Source organism: Chelonoidis abingdonii, chromosome 1 (assembly GCF_003597395.2).
Source record: "Chelonoidis abingdonii isolate Lonesome George chromosome 1, CheloAbing_2.0, whole genome shotgun sequence".
Lineage (NCBI taxonomy): Eukaryota > Metazoa > Chordata > Testudines > Testudinidae > Chelonoidis > Chelonoidis abingdonii.
This window is the reverse complement of record NC_133769.1, coordinates 231527683-231553685: the sequence shown is the minus strand read 5'-3', so window position 1 is coordinate 231553685 and position 26003 is coordinate 231527683. Positions and strand designations below refer to the sequence as shown.

Here is a 26003-nt window from a genome sequence, read left to right as displayed (position 1 = left end):
GTCAAGGTGTCTCAGACTGCTTTTAAAAAGAGACATGCTCTCTGAGTAAGGTCAGCCATCCCAATCCAGAAACACAAGATACAGCTAGAGGGGTGGGTAGGAGGAGAGAAGGGAGCTTTGCCTTACCAAAGAAACCCTGACCAAGACCCAGGGACTCTCAGGAGCTGGGAGGACTGCGGACTTGCATTCAGGTTTTATTGTCCTGCCTAGATCTGTAACTTTCTTACGCTATCTAAGAATGAAATATGTGTTTGTTTAAGAACTCCCTCTGCAAAGCCTGTGTTCCCTGCTTTACCTGCTGTGCGTCTCTGAAGAATTAAACTATAAACCATAGTGCCTACAAGGGTGGAGCTCTGAGGGAGTGTGCCTAAGCAACTGGTGAGGCTTGGGAGATTCACCACTGTCCTTGGGGCCTCGGACAATTGGATTGCGGAGTGTCATGTCCCAAGGAAGGATTTCAGACAGAGAAATGGCACCCAGAAGTATGCTCTAGAGACCTAGCGCCAGACATAGTGCTTGAACTCTGTCCAGACCCAGTTGACTTGGATGCACATCTGATCCAAAGGTTGGTATGATTATAAATCTGGTGACCATCCATCATGGGGCTCTGCCAGGGCTGTTGTGCTGGCCATAGCTGTCCCAGTGGAACTGCTGAGCTCCTATGAAAATCTGTCTCCATTTGTGCAAGTTTTTAAAAGGGCCTAACTGAATTAGGTTTCTATGTCCTGTTGTCTTTCAATGGGATTTAGACACTTTTGAAAATTCTATTCACTGAGCTCTTGACTATCTGGCTCTGAGCTCTTCTGAAAATCTGGCCCATTGTGGCCATTCATGGAATAAGGAGGAGTTTGTTCCTTATAGCTGTCTATTAGTGGTTGGCTTTATGACCCTTTTTAAAAAAAAAGTCCTAAGTGTGACTTTGGCTAGTCTCATTATCCAATGGAGAGACACTGTAATGCAGTTGATAGGAACAGGGTTAGGACACAGGAGACCCAGATTCTATTCCCAGCTCTGCCAATGGCCTGCTGGGTAACTTTGTGCAAGTCACTTCACTTTTCTGTGCCTGAGTTTCCCCATCTGTATAACAGAGGTAATGGTACTTCCCTTCCTTTATAAAGAAACTTGACAGCTATAGATGAAAAGCTCTATCTAGGAGCTAGCTATTGTATAAATGTGCAATCCCTTTACCTGCCCATGGTGAGTAAATACTACAGTGAGTGAGTGTTATTAGTGATGAAAGGAAATATCCCAGCCATATTCAATTTATGTTAAGAATGAAAAGACCTCTGGGAAATGTCTTCATTGTTTCAAAATTATTGTTGCTGAATTTACAAAGGCCAGATGTTGATGTTTAGATAAGGTCTATCAGTGAATGTTCTATGCTTTAGTGCACTGAAATGGCAAACTTAGGCCTGGTCTACACTACGCTGTTAAACCGATTTTAACAGCGTTAAATCGATTTAACGCTGGACCTGTCCACACTACACTGATCTTTATATCGATTTAAAGGGCTCTTTAAATCGATTTCTGTACTCCTACAAAACGAGAGGAGTAAAGCTAAAATCGATATTACTATATCGGAATAGAGTTAGTGTGGACGGAAATAGACATTATTGGCCTCATTATTTTACAGTAGCTACCCACAGTGCACCGGTCCAGAAATCGACGCTAGCCTCGGACCATGGACGCACACCACCGAATTAATGTGCTTAGTGTGGACGCGCACAATCGACTTTATAATATCTGTTTTATAAAATCGGTTTAAGCTAATTCGAATTTATCCTGTAGTGTAGACGTAGCCTAAGTTTGATGTCAACTGTGACATTGCAATCTATATGGTTTTATAAAAATATGCTAAGGAGTGAATATAATGTAACTGGAATATGCTTCATGCAAAAGGTCTCTTGTAAGGTATCATTACAAAGCTTATAATCTACTGAGTGTGATCATCCTATTTGTATAAATGTATCACTCTTGTATCTGAAACTAGAAATATGAAATATAACTCTGAGGGCCTATTGTAATTATGCAAAGTGTGAGCCATTAATGGTGGTTTGGAATCTTGATGATTCCCGTTAACCAGGACAATTGTCTGCAGATGGCTGTGTTTTACCTGTAAGTCTTTCTGCATATGTGTGTGCTGGCAAACGGGCAATGAAGTCTTGCAGTGACATGTGATCATGTCACCTGAACTGCAATCCATCTTTAACCTGGTGTCTTTCCATTGAGAAGGAGGGGGCAGGCACCCAGAGAGGGACGAAGGATTCCCAGCTTATGCAAAAGATATATAAAGGAGTGGAACAGAACAAAGAGGGAGAGAAGCCATCATGAAGAATCCCCTACTACCACTTGAGATGGACAGGGGCGCCCAGAGTGGGGGCAAGTGGGGCAATTTGCCTCTGGCCCCGGGCCCCACAGGGGCCCTCAAGAGAATGTTCTGGCCCCAGCCCCACCTCCACCTTCCCCCATCCCCAGGAGCCTCAGCGTGCTGCGTAGAGGAGCAGCTCTGGACAAAGCTAAAGCGGCATGGCTCAGGCGGGGCCTGAGCTTCGTTCCGCTCAAAGCCGCATGATAAGGGGGTGGGGCTGCGAGCTCCAGGGCCCCGCTGGAGCCACGCCACTGCAGCGCTGTCCAGGGAGAAGCAGAATGGCAGGGAGGCGGGGCCAGGGGGAGTTGATAAGGAGCAGGGAGTCCTGGGGATACTCAGGGCACAGGGAGGGGGCAGAGGTTCTGGGGGTGGTGGTCAGGGGACAGGGAATGGGATCGTGGGTATTCTGGGGGTCTGTCACGATTCAGCGGGGGGTCAGGGCAGTCAGGAGACAGGGAACAGGGGGGTTGGTGAGAGGTGGGGTGGTGGTTTGGGAGGGGATTTCAGGGGGGCAGTGATGGGGAAAGGAGCAGGATGGGTCAGAGATTCTGAGAGGCGCAGCCAGAGGGGGCAGGAAGTGGGTGGGGGTAGATAGGGAGCAGGGCCAGGCTGTTTGGGGAGGCACAGCCTTCCCTACCCTAAAGCTCATTCAGCAGTTTGAGGCTTGCAGACAGCTTGTCATGGTATCTAGCCCCAATCTAAACCTTAGAGTCCAAAAAAATGGGGTACCAGCATGAATCCCCCTAAGCTTAATTACCAGTTTAGATCTGATAAGCTGCCACCAATCAGGACTTGGAGTGCCTGATAAACTCTAGTCTCCCCAAAACCTTCCCTGGGGCCCCCAAGACCCAAATTCCTTGAGTCTCACAAAAAGGGGGAATAAATTTTCCCTTCTCCCTTCTCTTTTCTTCTCCCGATCTTTCCTGCCCTGGGTACACCAGGAGATCACCGTGATCAACTCCTGAATTCACAAACACAGAGAAATCAGGTTTTTTCTCCCCCTCATCCTAGGCTCTCCTCCCTGGGTTAATCTGGAGAGAATTAGACAGATTCAAAAGCTCCGTGAATCTAAAACACAGAGGAAAATTCATCTTTACTCCCCCACGTCCTCCTTCTCTCCCTTCTCCCAACCAAATTCCCCTGGTGAGTACAGAACTCAGTTCCTTTCCTAACAAAGGGGAAAAAATAATCAAGTCTTAAAGAGAAAAATGTAATAAAAAAAAGGGAAGAAATAAAGATGAATCACTTGTAATTCAAGATGGAAGATATTAAGGGTCTTTCAGCTTATAGAAAACTGGAGAAAAGCCTCCACACAGAAATATAATTTAAAATATTCCACCAAAATAAACACATTAAAACTCTACCAAGCCAGATACAATTTGCAAATAAAGAAAACCATTAAAAAGACAAACCGCCTTTCTACTTGCACTTACTACTTGAATAGAAAACTAGAGCCTGTAGTACGCGGTCCGGTCACTCTCAGATCCCAGAGAGAACATACCGACAAGAGAACAAAGAACACAACAAAAGCTTCCCCCCCCAGATGAAAAGTATCCTTAGTTTTCCTGATGGTCCTCTGGTCATATGTTCCCAGTTCACTGTTTGTTAACCCTTTACAGGTGAAAGAGACATTAACGCCTTAGCTTATCTGTTTATGACACAACTATTTAACACAAAGAGCCAACTCCTTAAATCTTTTCCATGGGGGAGGGATCAACATGAGAAGAGCAATATCCTAACACCACCTAACCTCCTTCCATTCCCTACAAAGGGAGACCCCCGCCCCGTTCCCTGCTTTCCCCGAGGCTTAGAGGGTTAAAATTCAGTGGTTTCAAAACTTTTGTATGGGACCCCTTTCACATACATCTCTGAGTGTGAAGGCCCCTTATAAATTAAAAACACTTTTTTATATATTAAACACTATTATAAATGCCTGGAGGCAAAGCAGGGTTGAGGTGGAGGCTGCAGCTCACGGACCCCCAGTAAAACACTCGTGACCCCTGAGGGTCCTGTCCAGCAGTTTGAGTACCCCTGGGTTAAATTTAAATCTTACACCCTGTGTCCATGTATGTGGCTATTTTGAGCATTTCAGTTTTCACCAACATAGCCTCATCCCAGATCTGGAACAACAGCTCAAATGCTCAGTTTCGTGGAGTATGTACGTAAGCTATACAAAGACAAACCCACAATAACCATCTCCCCAGTTTGTGAGGACCCGTGGAGGCCAAGTCTCTGGAAACAGATACAAACTCAATGGAGTTAATCCATTAATGGCTATTAGCCAGGCTGGGTAAGGAATGGCGTCCCTAGCCTCTGTTGTCAGAGGTGGAGAAGGAGGCATGGAGAAGGATGGCAGGAGAGATAGCGTTAGTATCACTCCCTACCTGGGCACTTGCGCATTGGCCAACTGTCAGTAGACAGGATACTGGGCTGATGGGACCTTGGTCTGACCCATATGGCCGTTCTTATGTTTTATGTTCTAAGCTAAAGAACCCAAAGTATGGAGACAGATTGAGTCAAGGAAGCCAGCCAAGTTTGCAGAAACCTGGAAAAATCTCAGACTGGAGGCTCAGGCATTGGTCACAGTTCAGGTGGTTCAAAGTTTTGGATTTTTTTTTAAGCAGAATTTTTTTATTGTTTCTTTAAAAACAAACACACCAAGCAACAAATATTGACCACAGACCTGAAATCCAAACCATGTTCAGGTTTGGCAGACTAATTTCAGCTTTCAATTAAAAAAAAAACACAACAAATTTGAAGGAAGCAGACATTGTCCGAGATTTTTTTCTGCTTTTAAAACCCCATAGTTTTCGATCCAAAAAAAGTTTGATGGAAAATATTGTCCAACCTTTATGAACTTAGTGTCTTTAGCACTACTGATGCGAGAAACCAGGATACCTTGTAAAGATGACTTGAAAGAATTTTCTCAAAACGGTTTGTGCCAAGATGCGGAAGTTTTTAAATGTTTTTTTCTCCCAGGTTTCCAGAGGGTGAGGGGCAAGTGGGGCAAATTGCCCTGGGCTCCACAGGAGGCACCCACAAGAAATAGTATTCTATGGTATTGCAACATTTTTTATGAAGGGGCCCCCTGAAATTGCTTTGCCACCAGGCCCTCTGAATCCTTGGTGGCCCTGGAACTAGAACAAGAAGCGTACAAGAGGAAAGAATTGTGCCCAGGCCGTGGAAGGTGTCTAGTTTTCTGAGGAAAAAAAATTTACTGAAGCATCTCTGAGGTGAGAATTATCTATATTCAGTTTGATTAGACATAGTTTCTGATTTTATTTATTTTGCTTGGTAACTTACTTTGATCTGTTCTTTACTACTTGGAACCACTTAAATCCCTACTTTCGTATTTAATAAAATCACTTTTTACTTATTAATTAACCAGAAGTGTTAATACTGGGTACAAACCAACTGTGCATTATCTCTCTATCAGTGTTATAGAGGGCGAACAAGTTATGAATTTACTCTGTATAAGCTTTATACAGGGTAAAACAGATTTATTTGGGTTTAGACCCCATTGGGAGTTGGGCATCTGGGTGTTAAAGACAAGAACACTTCTGGGAGGGCTTTCAGGTGAACCTGCAGCTTTGGGGCAAGTAATTCAGAATCTGGGTCTTTGTTAGAGCAGACGGGAGTGTCTGGCTCAGCAAGACAGGGTGCTGGGGTCCTGAGCTGACAGGGAAAAGGGGTAGAAGTAGTCTGGGCACATCAGGTGGCAGCTCCAAAGGGGGTTTCTGTGATCCAACCTGTCACATCAACAACTCAACATTTTTGTAACATAAATACTGTTTCAAGCTTCACAGTATTTGGCTTTTCCTTCTCTTGCTTTGTCTCTTGAACTTCCCATTCTCTGGATCTCCATTTCTAATCTTCATCTTTTCCTTTTGACAAACGAGACATAAGACTTTCTAACAATCTCTTGTAGCCACTGAAAACATACCATTCTGCATGGCTGTTGTCCATTCTCTTTTTCTCCAGCAATGTCCCCTCTCCCATGCGGTAGGTGCTTCTATTAGAGCTTCTCTTCTCTTCTGCATAGCCACATGATCCCATTTCTGTTGGACTGCCATGATTTGGCCCCCCATTACCCTGAAAGGAAACAAAGGCTGCTACAGTAACTAACAACAGAGGCTGATAGACATTTTGTGTGTGTGTGTATGTATATCCATTTTTCTGAGCCAAATGCATGGTATGTTCTTAACAGTAAACTTTAATTTTTGCCATACCTTTTTGTTTCAAATGAGAACAGTGAGATTTATTTCTTTTCCTACTCTCTTCCAGTAAGCAGTGGGGTCCTGCTTTGACAAAGCAGTCATTCATGTGCTTAATTTTAATCATGTAAGTAGTCCTGGTTGAAGTGAAGCATGTATTTAAGTTCATTGCTGAATCGGGGCCTTAATGGATAGCAGCAAAGCTAGCATCAAGTGCTTACGTAGATCACATGGTTGAGTAAAAACCCAGTTACCTATAGGCTACAATGCTCCCTCTGATCCTTAACCCCATGTTAGCATGGAACTCATGAGTATCTGGCAATTAAAGTTTGTCCAGTGATATTTGGAAATATTCATCTCAGTCTAACAGTCAGTATTTATGCTTTTTAAGAAATGTATTATTTGATTCACCAATCCCTTCTTGTGAATAATTCTGGTAATTGGTAGCTTATTTTAAACTTGCAAAATTACCAGGGTGCAATCCAGATCAGTCAGGGACTGTATCACCATGTGCCCCATAACCTTGGGTGCCACACAATGATTTGCTGCAGTAGCTCCCAACCTGAGCCACTCACAAACAGCCTGACAGCAGGCAGGTCACATCCTGAATGTCTGTGTATAGCTATAGCCCTGGTCCAGCATCTCTGATCCCAGGAGCCTGTCAGCAAACACCAGCCACATTCCAGCAGCCTTGGTTATTACCTGCAGGGTGACCCCAACCCAGTCCCAGGTCTGATTTTCCCCAAAATGTGTGTTCTGCACTGTCCAGCCCTCTCCTGGACAGTTTGGATAGTAGAGGTCCACTGCCCCTGTAAAGGGTCGATATCCAACAGTTTGCTACTTTAACTGGAGTAACCACACAGCCCAGTTTAACCAGAACATTGGATTAGTTAGGATTAAAAATAAAACAAGTTTAATTGCAAAGAGATAGATTTTAAGTGAGTACAAGTACAAGGTATTAAAGTCAGAAATGGTCACTAGAGAAATAAAGATAAAACACTTTCTAGTAGTGAAAACTTAACAAATTAGACTTGATTCAAGGTAAAATCTTTACTACAGGTTCCCAGCAACATAGTTGACCAAAGTCTCAGGACAGGATCTCCCCCAGGGTAACAGGGCTGGTTCCTTTGTCTTCTCAGGTGAAAGAGAAAGAGAGATGCCTTGGGATGTTTTTGCTCCTCAGTTTTGTAGTCCAGTCACCCTCGGACGTGGATTCTTCTGAGGATTACCACTCAAATCAAAGTGTATTCAAACAGTAGACAAGGCAACATGGAGTCTGATAGAGAAGATGGCTCCATACTCTTTCTTCTCCCATGTGTATGCTGAAATGCAGATTTCATTGTCTCCTGCCATTTCCCCCCTCTTGCTGTCTCAAGGGCCCTGTTAACTACTTATATGTAAATTGAGGTAAACACATTCCTTTGTTTAGGATAGGCCTCTTTAACACCTTTCTCCTAGTCAGGGCTTTGTGGGTTTGAACATGTGCTAACAACAGCATGCAAGGAGAAGTCATAACTTTACAAATAATGTTCCTACATATATTTCACCATGATATTATTGACCAGCAAGTTATTAGTTTTCAGATGATACCTCCCAAGGCATATTTTGTACAACTATTATTTAACCAGGTAAGGTGTAAATATACGGGTGCTTTCGGTCACAACCAGTTGCAAAGGTAACTTTCAAATTACATAACTTCATTGAACTTTTAGTGTGATTTAAATTTACCCTCATTTCTTCAGAAAAAAGGGTCCTCATATTGTGAGTTGCAATTCTGTTACAAAGCAGTGAGGAATTAGTCACTTGGAGTGACCTAGATACATGCTTCACCTAAATGTGTATTATTGTTCTGTGTATACAATTACATTGAACAGAAGTGTTTGGATCACTAGCATGAAAAGCACCTCATAAATAGAAATTCCTGAATTAAACAGTAAAATTTACCACTTCCCATAGCTGCCATGGAATTCCTGAATTATAGCAATGTTTCCAATAATGTGCAGATTTCAAGCTGCTTGGTTTATGGCAGTTGCTTAGTTTTCATAAGTGTCTACCGAGGCTAACTATAATGTTGATTTTGTCTTAATTGGTCAAGTTCAGTGGAGTTGTCCCGGGGGATGATTTTATTTTATTTTATTGAAGCAGATTGAATGTTAGAATGCCAACACTCTCAGTTGCAAAGGTATAATTGCTGGGCAAACCATGGTATTTGCAGGCTAATAAAAGAGCGTTTTTTTAAGGCATTCCCTGAACCACATCCAAGAGTGAATTAAATGAGATAATGAAGCTCTTTTCGCTTATAATACTGAAAAAACCAAGAGGAAACAATAAAACAGTTTTATTGGTTTAAAGAGTTAACAGCTGCTTCTTTTGTGACCAGGCAGTGATTAAATTGTCCAGCAGGTGGCTGGCATTCTCCAGCAGAAGCCTGCAGCTTCCATACTATTACTGTAATCATTTAAGCAAGCTTGCTATCCTCCTGCAAAGCAGAGAGAGCGTTGACGTCCAGAGGTTCCTACCTATAGGATCAGAGTCTTTAAAAGAGCTGTTCCCTTCCCTCACGTTTAAACCCAGCCTACAGCTGCAGGTTCCGAGAACTGGAAGAGACTGGGAAATGCAGTTTGACAGCTACAATCAAAAGTTTTGCAAAATGTAATTCAGACTGAACTCTGCTCAGGAGCAGTGTGCTGATGCTGAGAATTTAACTAGCCTGGATTCTGAAAATTCCATGTGTCTATTTGTCTCTTAATTTGGTAAATGGCCTTTTAGAACTGAGTAATACTTATTCGCAAGCCAAATGAATGAGAGGGAGAAAAGTTCCAGAATCAAACTGATTCCAGATTATGGAAATAGTTCTGTTCAGTGACTTTTAAAAAAAAAATCGCACAGTGAAATATGACTTTCAGTCTCTTCTGTCTATTTAAAAGACGCATACAGCAAGAAAATTCAACTCAAGAAGCTTTATGTGAGGATTTTTAAACAAGAAAATTATCTTCCAGTAGAACCGAATTCAGACAATGGCTTCTGAAGAGCATTTTCTTCTAGACTTGAAAGTGGATAACTTTATTCTTTGCAACATCTCCATCAATCAAAGTGCAAATCTTTCCATCCCGAGTGATGATTGGTTCTACCCAGGTTTCCTGTATGCCATTCCAACTATTTATGGAATCATCATTTTGATAGGACTTATTGGCAATATCACTTTGATTAAGATCTTTTGTACTGTGAAGTCCATGAGAAATGTTCCTAATTTGTTCATCTCCAGTTTGGCTTTAGGAGATCTACTCCTCTTAGTGACCTGTGTCCCTGTGGATGCCAGCAGGTACCTAGCTGACGAATGGCTCTTTGGTCGAGTTGGATGTAAACTTATCCCCTTTATACAACTCACTTCAGTGGGGGTGTCAGTCTTCACACTTACAGCTCTCTCAGCAGACAGGTGAGCCTCCTACTGAAAGCCCGAAATGTGATCTAGACTTTTATGGACCCACAGGCCATATAAGGTACAAATGAAGATAGGTAAAATATATATTGTTACCAATTTAATTTAGTAGATTAATGCAATTTCAGTTTATTTCTGGTGTTCATGCCTCCAAACACAAATGTTAGTGGGGAGGTTTTCTGAGGCTACACTGAGTCTTTGTACAGATTAGTTAACAATGTCAGTTTAATTTAAGGCAAAGAAAAATGATAGAAGATGAAGATAAAGTTAAAACCTGGTGAGAAAAGTATCCATTAGTGAAGGATCATTTGTCCTAAGGGAGTATTACATGTTTTTTAAATAAGATGATTTAGTCACAGGTCTTCACAGGTCATATTTCACGAAGCGTGAAGACACTGACATAGCAATTTACGATAGGTGAAATCACTTCTTTCTGATGGCTCAGTTTTCACATAGCTAATTTCATCTGAGGCTACAGTTTATCATGTATGTTCAAAATATCCAAAATTAGGTGCCTGACGTTAAGGGCCTAATTCCATATCAAACACGTAAGTGGCCTGATTTTCAGAGATCCTGCCCTCAAAAGATTTGCCCTGGTTCACTGATTTGCCATTATCTAACCAAAACTGATCTGTGCTATAATTTCTGGCAAACATGTTTCTCCAATTAGTGTTCAATTTAGCTATGACATTCTAATATATATATTATATTATAATATAATATATATATATAAACATTTGACTTCTTAAAACTGCTGAGGGTGTGGGAATCAAGCTGTTTTAGATTCATGTAAGGCTTTTTGAATCAATTTTACAAACTTTAGTCTTCAAAAGTCAACAGACATTTAAATTGTAGTATTACGTCTAAGGATACAGCCTACTTTTCTGCTATATTACAAGAATTCACTTGCAGTACAGTTCCTACATAAATGGATGCCTATGTCAAATAGCCCAGAATGCCTTATTTGCACTCTGTGCTGCAGAACTGAAGTAACAGATTAATGAATAGTGCTATACCTGCTTTAAGTTCTGAAACCTCATAAAGGTACCAACTCTTCCAGTAAGAAAAATGGTGTCAGTTTTGTTCTGCACCGAAAGACATTATTTGGATAGTATTTGCCTGTTCATAAGGAAATCAAATATAAGCTGCTCTGCATAGATAGAATTAACCATGTGTCAGTCTGGTTGGGTTTTCCTTCAAAAATCACTTCAAATATTTTCACTGACTCCTAGATATGCTCTGTGGCTTTAAAACAAAGAAATAAAGACCAGCCCACGACATTTCAGAGAGTGGTTGAATGTCAGTGGGAATGGAATACAGTTTTGTAGTCACGGTGATTCGACTGTATATTAGTGCACACATAAAGACACCATTATCAGTGTCAGTCCTAGATAAAGCATACACCTTAATGAAGCCAATACTTTTCAGTGAATTTGCTGTAAGAGAGGCTAGAAAATGAGCAAAGCTATACAAATGCACCAGAACAGGATCTTATCCACCTGTGCTCTTCATTTCTGTGTGACAGGCAAGTGGGCTCTCCACCTAGCACAGCTCATTTGAGAGGTTACTGAAAAGCAGGGATCTGTAATGATGGTATTTCTTTTTCTAGAAACCATTGAAAATCAGTATCCTTTCTATGGGCTTAATATAAATCACTCAAAACATGTCAGGAAAAGAAGAGTTCACTGTAAAGGACGAATTACACCAAGGGAAAGATTTGTTGCTACCTGATAACATGCCAGTGAAAGCAAACAGTGCAGATGCTTTTACTGAACAATCTGTGAACACAAGCTACTCCTGGAACAAGGGAGCTGAACTGAAAACTGCAGCTGTAGCAAGCTATTTTTCAGAGACTGAAACTCTTAATTTCAGCCCCATTTGAACCCCAAAACATTTGCCCGTCATGCTGTGCTGATAGTTGAAAAATGCACCACACTGAAATGTTGTTTTGGGAAAATGACTTAAGGAACTAAGGCACTCTTCTTTCTGGCACAATCTGCCCACTCTCTGACTCATAGACTCATAGACTTTAAGGTCAGAAGGGACCATTATGATCATCTAGTCTGACCTCCTGCACAAAGCAGGCCACAGAATCCTACCCATCCCCTTCTATAACAAACTCCTACTCTATGTCTTAGTTATTGAAGTCCTCAAATTGTGGTTTGAAGACCTCAAGCTGCAGAGAATCCACCAGCAAGTGACCCATGCCCCACGCTGCAGAGGAAGGCGAAAAACCTCCAGGGCCTCTGCCAATCTGCCCCGGAGGAAAATTCCTTCCCGACCCCAAATATGGCGATCAGCTAAACCCTGAGCATGTGGGCAAGATTCACCAGGCAGCACTAAGGAAAGAATTCTCCGCAGTAACTCAGATCCCATCCCATCTAACATCCCATCACAGACCACTGGGCATACTTACCTGCTGATAATCAAAGATCAGTTGTCAAAATTAGACTATCCCATCATACCATCCCTTCCATAAGCTTATCAAACTTAGTCTTAAAGGCAGATATGTCTTTTGCCCCACTACTCCCCTTGGAAGGCTGTTCCAGAACTTCACTCCTCTAATGGTTAGAAACCTTCTTCTAATTTCAAGTCTAAACTTCCTAGTGTCCCGTTTATACCCATTTCTTCTTGTGTCTACATTGGTACTAAGCTTAAATAATTCCTCTCCCTCCCTAATATTAATCCCTCTGAGGTAGATTTTGAACTCACTATATGAGGCTGTATCCATGAAACAGCTATTAACCTTAATTAGAGTGAAGAAACTTAAATCCTGTGCATCACAATGGAACTGTTCCTTTAGGGGCCTTTTCTGTTTAGTTTACTAAGATTTTTATTTTGGTTATTGTCAGTGCTGCTGGGATAATAAAGTTGCAAAAGAACAGGAGGTCACATTGGCCAGTTTCCAGATGCTTGGTAATATAATGTTTATTTTCTGGAGACTGTCAGCTTATGTTCCAGAATCCAATTAAAACTTGCAGAATCATTAAAAAAAATATCTCTAGACTTAAACCCTCATGGGTACAAAGAAAGCCGTGCAAGTGTGAATCATCTGTAAACCAATGCAGTGATCTGCGCCTGAATCAGAGCCAGTCTGAGATGGTAGCTTTATTGTGTATGAACTTTGTCATTCTTCTCGGTAAAGTGTTGACACTTAAAGTCAGTGGTTACAATTTCATTGTTTACTATTTCAGTGTTGATCAAAGTATGTGAGGAAGGACAAAGAGGGTCATATTTCTGAGGAGCTCCTTAATCTACTTTGAGTGGCATCCAAGCCCCACTAAAAGTAAGCTTAGTCCACAGAACTCAGCTGGGCATCTGAGTCCCACCAAGGAGGAGCATAGCCCAAGGATCCCAGCAGGGCATTCCATCCACACTAAGGGGAACCACATCTGGGGGGCCCAGTAGTGCATCTGATGGTCACTAAGGGTTTGCTGAAGAGAATCTGAACCCCACTGCCCTATTATACTAAAGCCATGGAGCCCAGGAGAGCGTGAATATCTGCACAGCCCATTTTTATGTCTCCAGTGGAGGGGGCTTGTCATAGCATCACAAACTTTTTTTCCCATTCATCATCTACAAAAAAGTAAACTCAATTCTAGTGTGCCTCAGGCACTGTTAGCAAAGTTGCAGTGTGTTGACGGAAAAAAATACTATTATTATTGTTTATTGAAGTGGTACCTAGAGGCCCCAGTTAGGGATCAGAGCTCCATTGTATTAGCTGCTGTAAGAGCATATAGTAAAAATAGAGTCCCATGCCCAAATAGCTTATAGTTGTATCTTACAATTTAAGCACAAGGTGAGAAACAATAGGTAGAATCAACAAAAAGATTGGGGGCAGGATTCACAAGGTAGCAGTGAGATGAGTATGATAGTATAATAAGCAGTAGTCACAGCACCCTGTTGTGTAGGCATCATGGCAGAGGTGAGTTTTAAGGAGATTAGAGAGAGGAGGGTGAAGTGACTTTGCAGATTTTTCTGGGGAACTACTCCCTTGCAATCTTGCTCTGGTATTTACATTGAGCTAATTTGGTATGGAAATCAGGGAGAAGGAATAAATAGGAAAACCCAGATGTTTGACCATAATGACACTTTAACCACTGAGCCACCACACTATTTAAAGTTGCTTCTAGTAGAGAAACCAGAAGAGCTACAAAAAACATAATCAGACTGAGTGCCACAGGGAACTTTATATATTTATTTACTTTACTGATTTTCTTTTAATTGCCAAATGCACTGAACTTATCAACCAGGAAAAGTTTAATGAAAGTACAATGTAGAAGGAATGCAATTTTTAAGCTCAAGATAAAATAATTCAATGAGTTGATTCAAGTCAATGTAACATACCCTGTGCTCAGAGAAAGAGAGCATCCCAATTAGCAGAGTCCATGACAAGCTTACTGCAGCACATGGCAATAAATAACTCTTTAACCTTGACAGCCCTATACACATACACACACACACACACACTGATTTTTTGCTAAGTGCAAAGTGAAATGGCTATTTAATGACAGTAAGAATGATGGAAACTGCAGCAATGAAATGTGACTTTTCCTAACTTTTTTTCATTAAAGAAAAATTAAAGTTTGTATTTTATGGGCAAATGTTCATACTGCTCTGGTTTTCTGAAGTTAATTTTAACATCAATTAATCCATGTGACCACTCTCATGTCTTTCCACTCTGTTGAAAAATCTTTTCCACCGGTCTCCAGTCAGATTTGGAATCTTTAAGAAACAACCCACTCAAAAAAATGCCACTCATGATGAGCTTTCAATGAAGTGATCTTCCCCTGAAAGGTCATTTTGACTGGTTTGGAGACATTTGTATTTTCTTTACAGGAAATTTTCTTTATGCGCATTCTTCCCTTTGAGCCTGTCATAAGGAAGAATGAGTTCACTGGGACAATGGTATGAAGTCTGTGATCTTTAAGCAGTTTGTTTAGCGTTCCCTAGAAAGAATGAACAGAACTTCTCTGTTGAGCCACTAGTTGTGATCTCAGGCCACAAAGAGATGCAGTTCAGTAGTATAAGGCCTGGACTAGACGGGGGGGCAGGGGGAATCGATCTAAGTTATGTAACTTTAGAGACGTGAATAACGTCGCTGAAGTCAGCGTACTTAGACCTACTCACCGTGGTGTCTTCACCATGGTGGGTCAACTGCCACAGCTCTCCTGTCAACTCCACCTGCACCTCTCGCGGCAGTGGAGTACAGGAGTTGACGGGAGAGTGCTCGGGGGTCAATTTATCGCTTATAGACTAGATGCGAAAAATCAAACCCCGCTGGATCGATCACTGCCTGCCGATCCGGTGGGTAGTGTAGACATACCCTTAGAAACAGAATGTTCTAGAGGAATAAGCACAGGATTAGGAGCAATGAATTCCTGCTTTCTAATCATAGACCTGATGTGGACTTCCTCTGTTGACATAATTAAGCCACTTAATCTTTCTGTTGTAGTTTTCCCATCTGTACAATAGGGATTTGACCACCATCCCACCACACAGAGTGTTTGCAAACTACTGTATGAATGCAAAACTTCACTAACATACACACAAATCCTGCCAATGATTTGCCCTGCAGGGACCTACAACTTATTTAGACAACTGAACTGTCACTTGTAAAACTTCTGTCATTGTTAGCAGCTATGCACAAACACCAGGACAAACTTCTGAGCTTTATTTCTCCTACAGTAGGAGACTAGGATGGGGGCTGAAAAGCCTCTAACCCCCCATTGATTGGTTAAAAGTGGGTGTACCCTAAAACAGGAGTTCTCAACCTTTTTCTTTTGGAGGCCCCCCCAACACGCTATAAAAGCTCCACGACCCAGTTGGGGGAGGGCTCTGGGCTTCAGCTGGGGGAAGTGGGGCTTATGCTCCAGCAGGCTTGGGGGCTCATGGCTTTAGGCCTGCAAGGTGGGGGTTTGGGGCTTTATCCCCATGGGGTTGGGGAGTCTGGGTATCTGTCCTGTGGGAAGCTTCTACCGGGGCTTGGGTCTCCGGGCTCAGGGATTCTGCCCTGTGGGTCAACTTCTTTCAGGGCTTAGGGTTCCGGGGCTCCAGGCTTCAGACCCACAGTGTGCTGGGGCTTGGAACTCTGGGTTTTAGCTCCGCAGGCGGGGACTCGGGTCTTCCAACCCGCAGGGTAGTGGGGCTCAGGAGTCCAAGCTTCAACTGCCAGGGCTCAAGACTCTAAGCGGCCCTGCTTGGTGGACCCCCTGGAAGAGCTCGCAGTCTCCCAGTGGGCTGTGGAGCTCTGGTTGAGAACCACTGCCCCAAAGAATCGTCTCACAAACTATCCGCTAAACCCTTAAGCCCAACCTGTGAATAATAGTGTGATCATAGTAGACAGGAATCAGTTAAATTACAGGAAGTGGGGAAACTGTTTTACTGGATGAGAGGGGCATGCTACTGACTCTTTACTGTTTATTTACTCTTTATGTTCCGGTAAAGCCCAGAGGCCCCAATCAGGGTCACACCCTCATTGTGCTAGGTCTGTACAAACCAATAATAAATTCTTTAGTGCATAGACTGTTTAAAGAACAGACACAACATTTGAATGAGACAACAAGTGAGGGAAGGGGCACAAGGAAGAGGTAACTAATATGAATGTGTTTTCAGGTTGGCTACATTGTGCACACATCTGCTCAGCTGTGTTGGGTATGAGCAAGGAAGGTTGTATCCTGTGCAGTTTGGCTTTGTATCCACCTGGGTGGCTGCTGGCTTCCTGTGAGCTCTTCAGCGGTGTAGAGGCAGATAGGAAAGTGCTAAAGAGTGTGGGGGATTTGAAGCTGTGCTCCATGACCTATAGGCACCATTGCTGGGTATGAAAGAGCAGGAAAATAAGTAGAGGCTGTGTGGTGGGAGAGAGGCTTGGTGAATCCTTGGAGAAAGAGTGTGTATGTTTTCTAAAGTTTGTGGGTAAACCCTGCTGGAGGAAGGCTGTTCATCTGGGTTATTGTCCTATCCTGACAAAGGACAAGAGTTTTTGTGGTAATGTTTATTAAATCCCACACAAGAACTGACTTCATCTGCTTGGGTGTATGCTGGACACAGCTATGTGGCGAGAGTGCACACATCTAATAATAACTAACCCATACAGAAAAGTCAAAACTGGCTGCGTAGGTGATGCTTTGCAAACTAAGAAAAAAGCCAATTCATTTAATTATCCCCGTCACTGGAGATTTCTCTGCTGGTTTGTAACTGAGCTTTCCCTCAGAGCATGAGGCTGACAGGCATTTTATGTTTTTTTATTTAAATGAGCTGGGCTGCCATGCACTGAACACACACTCTCAATTTTTCACAGAGTTTGTTAAAACAAATAGCAAGGTTTTCATGCAGTGAGTTACAAGCCTTTCATATTCCCAATGTAATCTTGTTTTCACAAAACACAGGAGGAAGAAATGTAGTTGTAGTGAGTTTGCAAATAGCGTATTTATTGTAGGTGTGGACTCCTTTGGGAATCTTAGACATAGTCTGAGGTCCCCCAGGGATCCACAGACCACAGGTTGAAAAATTCTGTTCTAGATTATCAAGCTGTTAATACTGGAAGACTGCAGGGTTGTGTGCCACTCAGCTCTTTCAGAAAGCTGCATAGTTATAGAATACACCAGCATTTGATAAACTTATGTGCAGGAGTTATCAGCATACAGTGAGGAGCTAGATCTACAAATGGGACTCAGGATCACCACTGCAATGTCTAACTTTAGGTGCCCTGACACCTAGTGGAATCCACAGCCCTGAGTTAGGTGCCCAGGTTCTGTATACAATGCATGGGAGAGTTGGGCACCTAAGACTCCAAATTCACAAAACCCAGTGTGCTAAAGTGGGGAGCTGTCTAAGCTAACCAATAGGAAGGTGAGGGGAGTCACCTAAGCCCCACCCCTCAAAAGGATTTGCAGCTGTGACCCCCTCCTGAAGTTAGGTGCCTAAGCCATACCAGCCCTTTTTCACAAAAAATGAAGAGGTAGGATCCCCCCACAATAGCCTAGTGGTTGGACTCTCTTCCAGGCTATAAGAGACCTGGCTTCAAGTCTGTACTCTGCCTGATTCAGAGCAGAGAGCTGAACAACGTGTGTATTTTGTGGTAGCATGTCTGATCTGGTAGGCATGCTGTATGGTGGCCGCTGAGCAGTCCTCCCAGATTGGGCTCTGCAGGCAAGATAGGTGGGGAAATGCCTAGTATTAGGAGCCTTCTGGGACTTGGGCATGTAACTGTGACACTGGCAGACATGTAAGTACCTAGGGGACTTTTCTGGTGGAAACTCAGGCAGCGATGGGAGTTCAGCTGCCTACTGGGTTAGGCAGCAGCTGAGTGGGAATTTTGAGGATCGAAATTTTGGACTTAGGTGCCTAAAGTGGTAGTTAGGCACCTAAGTCCCTTAGTGGATCTAGACCTTGGTTGTTTACAGCTGAAGACAGTGGTAGCTGTAGTAGTTCAGGGCTTTGAAAATCAGGCTTGAGGTGTCTAAAGTTGGGTACTCAAAAATTGAGGCCACTTTTGAAAACGTTGGCCGTAACATTTGACTTTGTGTTGTCTTGGATAGCTGCAGAAATGGAATTAAAACTCAGATACAACCGACTCTCTGTCCTGTGCTTAGACTATGTTCTGTCCCTTACAGTAAGTGTGACTATACAAATAATGTGTGCTTCTCCTATGTACTGTTATTGCAGTGTATTGATCCTAAGAAAGCCATGAAAGGAAAAGAAATCCAAACCCTTTGGGACGATATTTCCAAGGACTCAAAATTAGAGAAGCCAGTCTCCTTACCTGTTGAATTAACCTCTCCTGTTCCCTGTAGACATACAGCACACTTTAGTAACTATATGTATAATCCCAGCAGAAAAAATAACACCTCTAGATCCATTCAGCTGTCCAATTTTATTACTAGCAAACTATAGTTTCTACAGTGGGATTAAATAAAACAAGCCACAGTGAAATAAAACCACTATGTGGCTTGCTTTTCTACCCAGATTGGATTTCCATGCTATTGTTTTAAAGGTTTGATCTTTTGTGGCTGACAAAAGCTTGAAATCATATTTAGCATGGGTTGTAAAACTTGGATGTGCATCTGAGTTATGAATGTATTGCAGGCAATCTAGCAATAACACTTCATAAGTTATGTATTGCTTCCAGGGCACTAAAGCACTGTTTTCAGATAATCTGCTTGTTGTGCTATAATTTTCTGTGTATTAACAGGAAGCTTTTGAGTGAGGACTGAGTAAACCATTTTCCGGAAAAACAAAAGATTGCCTGTTCAAGCCTATGAAAATTTGCTGAATGGTTCCCTTACAATTACTTTCTGGGTTCAGATATGAGAGCTCTGAAGCTGAATTTTAACACTTCCAGTTCAGATAAGAAAATCTGAATGGGCTGAATGGTTTGGGTTTGATCCAACTCCCATTTAATTCAATGGAAGGTCTCCATTGACTACAGCGGGAGTTGCATAGGCCCTTAATGAATCGTTTCCTCGTGATTACTTTTGAATAGTTCTTATTGTGCTGCATGCACGGTATACATGTAGATATGCATATCTCTTTTGCTTGATGTACAAAATCTTACATCCTGTGTTGCTTTCCACTGTGTCAACACAATATAATCCCTTATAACAGCCACGGTTTTAGTTTGCATTAGCTCAGCTCCTTTGTCTATCTGCACCAAGAAAAACAGCGCAAGCAGCATGAGCTTTCTTAATATTTTGATTACACTTCCAGTTACACCAGATGGCTTAAACATGGTGGACCAAATTCCATTATCAGAAAAACATACAAGTCCCTTTTCAGTCAATGGGACTTATGGATGAAAATCTGAGGGCAGATTTAGTGCTAATGGGCCAGTATGTGTCAATATTTAAGCAACAGTGGGCTATAGCCGGGTTATTATTTTGTATTTGATGTTGTTAGGCATTACTGTAACAGAGTCAGGAACCCTTGCTCCATTCTGCTAGGCATTGTCCAGACAATTAACAAAAAAGAGCTCTGTTTCTGTCCCAGGGATCTCACAATCTATATAGCAGATGGAACACAGCAAGGGATAAAACAGAAAAATAGGATGTAAGTGAATTGGGAGGGTGAGTTTTCTGTAAAGGGAACAAGTGTTTGTGACAGCTATTAGTCATGCCCATCAATTTACTACAGGAAAGTTCTTATGCCTGGATCCACAAAGGGATGGAGGCACTGCAACGCTTAGCAGCACAGCACCTAGAAAATCACAGGGACAACACTACGATCCACAGGTCTGAACTAGGTTCCCTATACAACAAATGGAGAGAGAAAGGCACCGTAGAATGTGATCCACAAAAGCCAGCATACAGTCAAGCAGCTGCCTAAGCTAGCCAATGAGAGATGCCAAGAGAAAGGGTATGTCCTAAACCCTGCACCTCTCTCGGAGTGAGGTGCCTACGTCCAGGCTGCAGGGAGGTGTTGATTTCTGCTTAGTGTTTCATAAACCAGAACCGTTTTCCTGGAGTCTGACAGTTTCAGCACCTAAGTAGTTTCTTGTAGGAATGACTTAGTTGGCTGCTTCACACTACACAAGAGAACTGTTCCACTGTGGATAAATACTTACAATAGTCTATGGGCCAAAAAGAGTGGGAGCGAGAGAGTGAGTGATTCCATAGCCTTGTGGTTAGAGCACCCACGTAGGATCCAGTCCCTCTGCGCCAATCACTCTTTCATTATTTATCCAGCAGAACAGCTTCAAAAGAAGAGACTGAGGGAGCTCCCACATCGGAATATCTTATAGTTCAGTGGTTAGAGCACTCCCCTCAGAGGTGGGAGCCCCCCTTGTTCCAATCCTTTCTTTCCCCACCTCCAGAGATGGGGGGAACTGAATCTGGATCTCATGCATTCCCAGAGATGGTTCTAACCACTGGACTAAAAGTTACAAAATGGCTACCACCCCTTCCAGCTAGATTGTGAATGGGATTCTGCCTTTTGCAGACATATTTTGAATGAGACCCAATCCAGCAGGCAGCCTCTGAACACACCTAAAGCACAGGAGTTAGGTAAATGAGCACCTATCATCCCCCAGTTCATGGATAACATAACTCTGGGGCTTAGGCAGGAGGTAGGCATCCAGACGTCTAGTGTGAGGCACCAGTGCACATGCCCAGAGGCAGAAAGATTGGTGCTGAGGGAGCTTTTATATGTGAAAACTTAAGTGCTGAGTGTGTGTAGGCGCCTACATGGTTCTGTGGGAGTTTTGTAGCTCACAGTGGAACCGTAAAACTTGGATTTAGGAACCTAAAAGTGAGACTTGTGGATGATACTACTGTGATGAGGGAGGCATAAGAACCTACTTGAAATAGAACAGAGTTTAGCAGAAAATCATGAGCATGTAATCATAAAAAATGGACTTTCATCAAACATATTGACACATCCTGAACAATGGATGGGCACCATTGTTTTAAATTGTGTTTTCTCACTGAAAAGTAACTTTTAAAATGGTATTATGGGGATTCCATTGGTCTGCTTTTCACTGATTCCATATCAGATGTGCTTATTTTACAAGTAAAATGATTGGCTCTTTCTAAATGTGATCCTTGCAAACTCAGTCTGGGATTTTAAATTAATCTGTATTTTCTTTCTCATTTATTATCACTACTAATAAAGATTCTTCAGGATGTTCAGGTTGTTAGCTGAACAAAAAGCTCTTTTCTCTTCTTCTTCTTTTATTTTTTTTCATTTTACAGTTATTTTTATATACTCTCGTATCCATTTTTAGCCATGAAGAATACAGAATCTAGGGTTTCATGGTGTGGAATGGATTGTTAATCTTCATTTGAGTGACTGTGATGCTTGGGAAAGATACCATATGGTCAGACTAAAACAGAGTACAGGCCTCCATAAATTAGGAAAAGCAAGAACAGAGGCAATGTAAGCTTCTCCACTATGCCACCAATGCCTAAAAACTGTTCTAGAGCAGATCACTTCCAAGAGCGGAAGGCCATTTTTGTCTCCATGCTCATTCAGTTCTAGACCTCTGTGCTAAGACTGCCATAATTGCTAAAACTTCCAAATTGTATGATGTTTTTAAATATATGGATACACCACTCACTAGGACCTGAACTGATACCACAAATCTCATTTCATAAAAGACAACAAAACAGCTATTAAAAGACAAACCATGAAGCCCTGGCTTCTTTGCAGTCAATAGAGTTTTACCATGTACTTCAGTGGGACCAGGGTTTCACGCAAGGACTTTTGATTGATAATCACAAGTAGAGAACAGGGGTACTCTGCCCCCCTCACCTGAGTTTCATACAGGAGGTGTGCTCTCAGGCTGAACTCTAAACAACAGCATTACATGAATGTGGAATGTGAGTTTACAGAGAAGAGGTGCTGCTCCCAGCTTGTGTCCCTGGGGCAGGGAGTCAGTGTTTTGTTTGCAGACAGAGCCAGGGTTATTAAAATAAGAAAGGGCTGGTCATTAAATTAAGGATCTGGAAGTCCTTAAATGAGCCTGTAAAACAGGAATCCCTCTGCAGTGGATGGGAGATTTTGAAGAGAGAATGCAGGGGACTCTGAAGAAATGAAGCCAAGCCCTCTACACCAAGGTTGCATTCAGAAAAGGGGGAGATTTGAGGGGTGCAGGTGAAGGAAGGGGCCAAAACTCACAGAAGTTTAGCAGTGTATAGAGAAGTTCCCACTGTACCTGTGGTACGTATGTGGTCCCAACACCATAGGGTCTGAACACCTCACAATGTCTAAACTATTTCTCCTCAAAGCCCTTCTGAGGTAGAGCAGTGCTGTTATCCCTATTGTTCAAATGGGCCACTGAGGCACAGAGAGACTAAGGCCCAGATTTTCAAAACTACTTAAGCACCTAATGGGATTTTCAAAAGCACCTAGAAGGTTAGGTGCTTTGTAAATCCCACAAGATGTTTAGCTGCATTTTTGGGTGCCTAAAAACCTTTGAAACTTTGTTCCTAAGGCACCAGCCTGAGGTCACACAGGAAGTCCCTAGGGGAAGTAGAACCCAACCTAGGTCTCTCAAGGCTAACTCCCCACAGGTGCTGACTTTCTTCTTTCCGGGGTGAGAGGATGGTGCTCCACCCTCACTCCACCTCTTCCCCCAAAGCCCCACCCTCACTCCATCTCTTCCAATCTCCACTCTGCCCCCTCCCCCTAGCACCTCTCACCTGTCACTGAACAGCTGATTGGCAGGTGGGTGCTGAGCACCCACTATTTTTTTTTCCGTAGGTGCTCCAACCCCAGAGCATCCATGGAGTTGGCACCTATGTAGCTTCCTATCCACTGGACCAGCCTATCTTTCTGCTGTAGGCTGTAAAAAAAGAGACTGATAGATGAGAGCAAAACCAAGAAGGCCAGTTCTCTGAGACCCCAGCAATCAGTCCCAAGCAGTTTGACACCATGAAAAGCAGCACAGAGGTAGGAAAGATGAAAAAAGAAAGAGAACAAGAGTCAGATCACAGCCCCCAAGGGGTGGTGGGTTCTGCCCCAGGCTGGGTTATAGAGCAATGGCTGCTGTGCAATTTTACATTTTAACTAAAAACCATTTTATTTTGTCATTTTTTGTTCTGAGTTTGAGAAAAGGAAGGAATGAGAAAGCGTCATATGAGTATCAGATGTGTTTACACCTCAAATTCTTGGGGTTTCAGCTGTATCCAGGTCAATTCCAGAACAAAGAACAGAAATTGCATCACAGAGTCCATAAAGTCAAAGATTATGTCATGATTTGTATTATTTGCTGGGCACCACCTGTGTGCTCAGCACTGTTCAGCATATGCCAGAAAATGTAGTCCCTGAGCCAATTCATATAAGATACATAACTCTGGATAAGATGGCTCAGATATTTAAGTCTGAAATGTATAGTTATTGAACACATGTTAATATCTCTGAGTGGAGGCACTGATGGCAATAGAAGTTTTACTTGATTAAGGACTAGAAGATTGGACCCTCCAACTTTCTTTCAAGAGGAACTGCTGCCCAGATCTCCTGTGCCTGTTTATTTTCCTTTCCTGCCTGCAATGGCCCTGATATACCTCAGAAGTCTCAATGTTTTTCTCATCTTTAAAATGTGGAATGTTCTTGATGTTTGGTTTTAAATATTCTCCTGTGAGAACTGCATCTCAATCACTGTAGTACTGTGTTTAAGAGCCTTCTGGAAAGTAACTAGCCTTTGAACAGAAGTAAAAGCAATGTTGCCAACTCTCACGATTTTTTCATGAGTCTCATGATAATTATTATTTTCCTTAAAGCCCCAGCTCCAGGAGTCAAGTGGAGATGTGATGATTTCAGCCTCCATTCTTAAAGAAAAATGAAGTTTCTAGCCCTTGTGGCTGTAGAAAAGGCTTCAAAATGTTACCATAGTGCATCCTAAAAGCTCAAAAAGTAGAAGAGAAATAAAAAGAACACCACATTGATTATTTTTACATAATCTCTTGATTTTTGGTGAGCCTGATAAATGATTTTCGAACATTTGGCATTGGCAATACTGTGAAAGTGACTTGAAAATGTGTTTCACTCCTGTTTAAAGTCCGTTTCTTGTCTATTCTTTGCAGTGGGGTAAAACCCACAGAGCCCCAGGCACTTGCAATATAAACTCAGGGGGCCTTGCCCTAGGAGGATGTTTCCAAAAGCTAAATGATCTATTCCAAGCTTGGTGAACTGCAAAAAAATGATAGAAAATAATGGAGATTTTTCTACAATTGTTTCAAATGTTACATTCAAATTAGTAACAAAGTAAGAATATACATTAACATTTTAAACCTAACCAGTGTCCCTTAAGTGACTTGAAACAAGATGTCAGAACATGTTAGTATTAGAGCTGAGTGGGTCTAATATTAATTAAATTTTCTTTCTTTATTTAGGAATTAGATACTGTGCTCCTGTCAGCTAATTTCTACATTATTAGAAAGTAGCCCCTGGAATCACAGTTAGAGTTGCCCCCCACAACCAAAATCTGAAATGGTGCCCCTAGTAGAGAACTATTGAACCATTTGCTAGGAATAGACTGTCCCTAGAGCTGCCATTATTTCAGTGCAATAAACTACATCACCTCTTCAATAGTTTTGTTTTCTATTTTTTAAATTAATTTGGGATAGATTTCATTGCTCATGACAGAAAAGATCTATAACAATGATGTCAGCCAGGAATAGTGCAGTCACTGTTAAACAGTCACTATTAAGATCTCCTTCCCGAAATACCAGTGAAATGTAATTCTCTAATCCCCTTTGCTGTATCAGTCCTGAGCCATTCCTGAACTGAAATTGCAGTTCATTCAGATTGTATGGTGATTTGCTAATATGCACAAGTGAGGAGTAAGATTTGAATTAAAGTCTCAAGAAGGACCAACTATGCTAACTCTGCCACTGAAATGTCAAGTCACTGGAAAAGGAAGAGGAAGTGATTGACATTCCAAACACTAGCTGCTTATGTATCCACGTTTCCCAATGTAGATGTACAATTTATTAAAACCAACAAGCTTCAAATACGGATTTCAGTAACAAAAGTCCACCCCAGAATCAAACATCATAACCACAATCTGAAGCAAAGCCCCTGGACAAACAGGCCCACTATGAATTGTTGGGCAGCTGTCAGGAGTGTCTTGGTGAGTTGCACAGTCCAGCAACCTTGTGTGGAAATATATCTATTTAATAGATTTGCTGATTTACTTATCTACAGATGTATAAATATTCATACCATTCATTCCTGACAAAGAAAACAAAACAAAAACCCCAAAGTTTATGGCATTGTTCTGCTCACTGCTGCTGCAGATGTCCAGTCAGATTTTTTTATAATTTCTCCTGTGAAATACTTTACTATCAACAGGACTCCTTCTTATGTTTGTTTAATGTAGTAATTCATACATGTAATAAGATTAAACTTCTTTCCCCAAGGCTTAAGGCCTTTTATTTACTAATTAAGGTCACTGGAATCATGCCAATATGTTACCTTTCATGTTGTCTGAGGAACTCTTGCACTGTGACAATAGAAAACTGTAGCTACATATCTTTAAGAATTT

General features: G+C 42.0%; 1 protein-coding gene across 1 annotated transcript in view; it reads left to right on the top strand.

Moving 5' to 3' along the window:
• Positions 1 to 9599: 9599 nt before the first annotated feature.
• The window catches only part of GRPR (gastrin releasing peptide receptor), a 33167-nt gene continuing 16763 nt past the window's right edge, over positions 9600 to 26003 (top strand). The window contains exon 1 of the mRNA XM_032775307.1: positions 9600 to 10018. Within this exon, the coding sequence (XP_032631198.1) occupies positions 9600 to 10018 (419 nt within the window). The remainder of the gene's footprint in view (positions 10019 to 26003) is intronic.